Source organism: Nicotiana tabacum, chromosome 6 (genome assembly GCF_000715075.1).
Source record: "Nicotiana tabacum cultivar K326 chromosome 6, ASM71507v2, whole genome shotgun sequence".
NCBI classification, from domain to species: Eukaryota; Viridiplantae; Streptophyta; class Magnoliopsida; order Solanales; family Solanaceae; genus Nicotiana; species Nicotiana tabacum.
Genome location: NC_134085.1, coordinates 70923207 through 70928658, shown reverse-complemented (window position 1 = coordinate 70928658; position 5452 = coordinate 70923207). Strand labels below are relative to the sequence as shown.

General features: G+C 34.8%; 1 protein-coding gene across 1 annotated transcript; it reads right to left on the bottom strand.

The window, feature by feature from the left end:
- Window positions 1-2039: 2039 nt before the first annotated feature.
- On the bottom strand, window positions 2040-4838 carry LOC107797707 (large ribosomal subunit protein eL33y-like). Its single transcript, XM_016620618.2, has 5 exons — window positions 4692-4838; window positions 4574-4609; window positions 4267-4495; window positions 4118-4160; window positions 2040-2358 (listed from the first exon to the last, which is right to left on the bottom strand). Exons 1-4 carry the CDS (start codon window positions 4721-4723, stop codon window positions 4119-4121), a joined length of 339 nt encoding a protein of 112 aa, XP_016476104.1. The 5' UTR covers window positions 4724-4838; the 3' UTR covers window positions 2040-2358; window position 4118.
- Between the last annotated feature and the right edge of the window lie 614 nt (window positions 4839-5452).

Here is a 5452-nt window from a genome sequence, read left to right as displayed (position 1 = left end):
GAAAACTTCAAATCGGTCTTCTCTGATTTTGACCGTATACACTTGCAAAGAGAGAGAAGGAAATGTGATAATTGTTTATATAGAGGGAACAACTATAACTCGGTTTCCACATTGACATGTTTGGTCTTTCCTATTAACTTTACATTTGGATATTTGGCAAATAAAAAATCCGAATTAACACGACTTACCTAAACACCTACTTCCTTGGTTCAGATTTGCAAATGCAAGGGCATCCATAGCTGATAGCACCTGTAATATCTCGAACTTATTTTGCCATTTGAAGCATCAGCTTCTTCAGCTGGGGAAATTTGTACCTGATTTTGCATTTAAGGGTGTGGTTTAATGGTCGATGAAGTAGGTTGAGAATTATAAGGTTTCAGGTTCAAATCTCAACATATACAAAAACAATAAATAATCTCTTCTCATCTGTCCAAATCTTAGTGGATAGAGTTACCTGATACATATTCTAGTAGGAGATAGCAGATGCCCCATGAATATAAAATTCATCTAGGTGTGCACAAGCTAATCTGAACACCATGATTATTAAAAAAGAATTATTCATTTCAATATTTATTCCAAACAAATAAATGCACATAGCATTCGATCACTTTACCACGGTTAATTAATATGTATTCTAACCTTATTCAAAATCATGATAAGTTAATATTATGCGGGTAAATATTTACCTTCGAGCCTTACCTACAAAGGACAGTCCTGCCTAAACGAGTGTAACTCGCACTTGTAATTATTGTTCATCATCCAGTATCCCTTTAGAAAGTCATCACTTAAACTCCACTGCCAAGCGTGCACAGGTCGATATTGTGCCAAATTTATTAGACTGCTTAATCAAATTATTCAGGCCATGAGAACGAGTGATTATTCAACTTTCCTAAAGAGTAATTATATAATTGGAATTTGGAGCAATATTCTTTCTTATGTCTAACTAGAAGTAGGGGTGTTCATAAAAATCCGAAAAACCGAACCAAACCGACCAAAAAAACTGATATTTTTTGGGTTGGTTTGGTTTTGGTTTTAATAAAAAAAAAATCCGAACCAAACCGAATATAGGAGTAGCTATTTTAAATTTAGAATTACACATATATGTATGTATACTTTTATACAAAGTTTCAAAAATTTTATAGTAAATGTTAATCGTTTGCACTTTTAGTGCATTTCTTTACCTTTACATTCTAGTTTGATTAGTAGTTTTCTTTTGTTAAGTGTAAGAATCTATTTCATGTTAAAAATAATATATTTTTAATTGAGTCCTTAAATTATTCATCACTATTTGATTCAATTATTATCAATATATCTTGGTAAATAATAGATTTCTCAAAGGGCAATTGATTTGATAATATTGCGTTAAAAATGTGGTCGCCGAAATATGTATTTGGTAGTGTATGTTTTACATTAAGAAAAAAACCGACAAATAACTGAAAAACCGACATAAACCAAATCGAGAAAAAACCGACTTAATTGGTCTGGTTTGGTTCTAATATTGAAAAAAACCGACTTACTTGGTTTGATTTTTTTTTAGGAAAAAACCGATCCAAACCGAATCATGAACACCCCTAACTAGAAGCAACCAATTTAGAGCAGATACTCAAAGTAATCCGACATAGATAGTGCACGACTGCATTCGCTTGGAAAAGAGAGGAACTTATTATAGGCCACATTTTCTGTATATCTGCAGCAAAGAAAATTCTAAACAGATATGACTTCAAAGCAAGTCCCGCTATAATGCACTCGACATTTGAAGGGAAATTGTTAATTCATCTTTTTTCCATTTCAAACAAGTGAAAATTAGATTTTCTCGCTTTACATTGTATAATTAACTCAAGAAATACATTTTCCAACTTAATCCAAACTATGGCGTACAAAGAACCACAAGGAAAACTAGGCTACGGGCACATAAGTTAACACATATTGTAACACCAACAACCCTGAAATCTTGGATACTTAATATTAAACTGGATAGGACGCGCAGATTAATAGGATATTAGGATTAAACAAATTCAACTCTCAAGCAAGAATCAAAGTGAAAAATTGCCACCCACTACATTGCAGCCATTCAGTTGTAAAACCAAATCTACAAACTTCGCAGATAGATTCAAAAACAAACAAAACATTATAGGGAACTCCATGAGTAAAACTAGCCACATCTAATTAGATTTAAATTTTCAGTATTACTCAGAAGTGATAAACAAAACACTAAGAATGTAACTCCACTAAGCGCAAGCCACAATTTAAGTCTTAACTAGTAAATGAAGATCCTTCCATCAGACATCCTTGATTAGGTATAAAGCCTTCCAGAGCATCCGACGACCTTGATCTTATCATCTACTCCGTGATGCCTCACTGCACATGTAAATAGACAATAACATCAAAAAGCATTCAAATAATGTCAACATGTAGACAAATGTAAATGAAAAGCCACAAGAATATCTAGACAACCACCATTCAAGAGCCTATAGACTTTTGTTGTCAAAACAACCTGAAGTAACTATGTCATTGAGCACCAAAGAACAGGTTAGATTCTTCTACCTTAGATATACGAAACAGCTAACAAAGATAGCATCATACAACTGAGAACCATATCCTTTTGATAAGCCAGAAGTAATTTTATTGAAGAGACCAATCGGTACTCATATACAAAAGAGAAACTAACATCAATCAGCCAAGAAATATCTACTCACTCAAGTACTATATCAAACTATCTACTTACTACCTTTTTCTGCAATAGTGTATTTCCCTTAGCATACCCCCTAAGTCTTAGAAAGCTATTCCCTTACCTCTTTCTGCCATAGTGTATAAGAATCCTTGCATCCTCCTCTCAACAGGCTGGACCTCAACTGTCCACGGATGATGTCCTGGTGTAGTGTTTGTAACATATGCAACCTTCTTATTTATTTCTCCGACTGAAAACATACACATCAGCCAACCCTTCCAACTTAGCAGATGAATATTGTTGTACATTCATGTTCTAGATCCCTTGGCATTGGTGCTGCCCCTAAAGTCTTACACACTAACCACCCCTTACAACTTAGCAGATGAATATTGGATGTGCATTCAGTTCTACCATGTGTATATTCCTTGGCTCGATGTTGCCCCTAAAGTCTTACATATGTTATTCATCTATCGGGAACCTACCACCCTCTTTTCAACCAAGGCATCCATCTCTTATGCATTCAACCCAGGTGTAACCACCTATTTACCACTACATATGCCACCTGGTATGGCCCCTCACCCTCTAGTGGTTTTGATTTACTTGATCTGTGCCAGACATAGCTACCAAGATTTTGGCCAAAAATTTTCACCACATATGATACCCACTTATTATGAATAACAATTCGAACAGTACCAATAAAACCTTCTCTTCCACACTATCATGTCCAAAACTGGATCATAAATCATTTCTGCTAAAACATTGATACTTGTAAGATCTAACAAGTAACATCTGTATTGTGCGATCACTACCTTCACAATGCAGGGTATCTTAGGCAGCCAGAACCTAACAAACATGCCAGGAGCGCTAGAGAACAGATAGATAGTTCCTTTCTCCCAACTAGAAAACAGACAATGGATACAACAAGGGGTCATCTAGTTTTGAGGTTTGAAAATGTCTATATCACAAAACTCTGCATTATTAATTGGGCGTTTGGTTGATACAATTGTTTCCTACGCCTAACTTATGCAAGTAATATCCAGATTATTTTGTGCCTAAGCTGATGAGGAATGACCAGAAATGTATTAAATAACATCAATAACAAAAAAAATCTTTAAACCATTATCTATTAGCTAATCATCTCTCACATATTAATTCAGTTATTCCATCTTTTATCAGCACAGCTCATTTTGGGTTTCCTCTCAGATGTTCTTATTTGATATAATTAAGAACAAAGTTTGTCACATACTTCTCATTATTTTAAAGCAAGTAATTACTTTTATCACATAATGACAATAAAATCAGTACTAAGTTTGATGAAGTGATTAATATAGGCCAAGGGTCAAATACATAGAAACTTAAGCACACAATTTAATGGACACGGTGTCAGTAGAAAACACTAACATAAACACATATGATTCAGTTAAAACAGTGGACAAGCAAAGAGGCTACCTTATATATTGCTTGGGTACATGAAAACCCTGACCTTAGATCCCTGAAAGAGTTACAGAAAGAAAATAACTCAGTTAATCAGAACGAAGAAACTACCAGTCAAATAACACTGCAATTAAATACACAAACTACGAATAACAGAAATGTACCATAGACTTAGGTGGCAAGTTAGAGTTGAACTTAGCTCTGACGACGCCGCTGTTTCCATGAGGCCTGCAAACCTTACCCCAAATGCAGCGATAGTGAGAGTTGTTCTTCTTTGTCTTAGCCTTGTAGATGTACGCCATGCGCTTTCCGAGGTACCAATCCACTTCCTCTTTAGTGTTCACTCCCTCGATCTGAATCAACGAAGTGCTTGGGTACTGGTTCGATTTCGACCTAACACACAGATTAAACAATTTTAGATACTCAATCATCTGAATCGACATTAATCTTCAGATAGTGAGAGTAAATTACCTTTTGTATCCGAGAACGGTTCCTCTGACATAGAGTCTACAGACAGAAAAAAAAAACGGTGTGAAAAATAAGATTGAGCAGGTGAATGTAATGGAGGAAGTTTAAGAAGATTCAATACCTGATGCGCTCTCCTTGGCGTCCTTTCACCATTTTCGATTCAAGGGGATAGGGTAATGGGGGATACGGCGAACGACGGAGAAGGTCTGCAGAGAAAAACTTAAAACCCTAGGAGTACTCGTTTTAAAAGAGAGCTATATATGTGATCTGCTGGCGTTTGCATTTGCTCGATAAATGGGCTGGAGGCCCAGTTCGATTCCTAGGGTTTCAAAATTGGCCGCTCGGCCGAAAATGTTTTACAAGAATAGCCGGCCGAATTTACTATTTGTTTTTGAAAAATTAACCAAAATAGCCGCCCATCTAATCTATTAAATTAAAAATAGCCGGAGATATAATATATATATATATATATATATATATATATATATATATATAACTGTGCAGGCTGATATGTACACTGACTAGAAAAAGTAAACGTTAAATTTGACCGGCTATTTTGTGTAACAATCCTTTTTTTTAATCGATTTACATAAATTATATATTGATTATACATGGTTATACATATATTACACATGAATTATACATATGTTGGCTATTTTTAGTTTAAACAGTTAAGTAACCGCTATTTAAGTTAATTTTACCTTCCTATACTACATATGAAACTTTATTACCCTCCATAATCAAGTTTTAACTTAATTACATGTGCATGTTCAATTTACCAATTATACAAATTAGTATTAATGAATATCTCTTTATATTATGAGTTGAATAGGGAATCCTCATCTCTGCGCTCTCTCTCTCTCGTGTCTCTCTTTCTCTCTC

What these genes read in the sequence shown, in the direction of transcription:
- LOC107797707 (XM_016620618.2), bottom strand. Translation starts at nt 4,723, where the DNA reads ATGGTGAAAGGACGCCAAGGAGAGCGCATCAG. An exon ending in CGCCAAGGAGAGCGCATCAG is followed by an intron (nt 4,610 to 4,691) that starts GTATTGAATCTT and finishes TTCTGTCTGTAG; the next exon opens with ACTCTATGTCAGAGGAACCG. An exon ending in ACTTGCCACCTAAGTCTATG is followed by an intron (nt 4,161 to 4,266) that starts GTACATTTCTGT and finishes TAACTCTTTCAG; the next exon opens with GGATCTAAGGTCAGGGTTTT.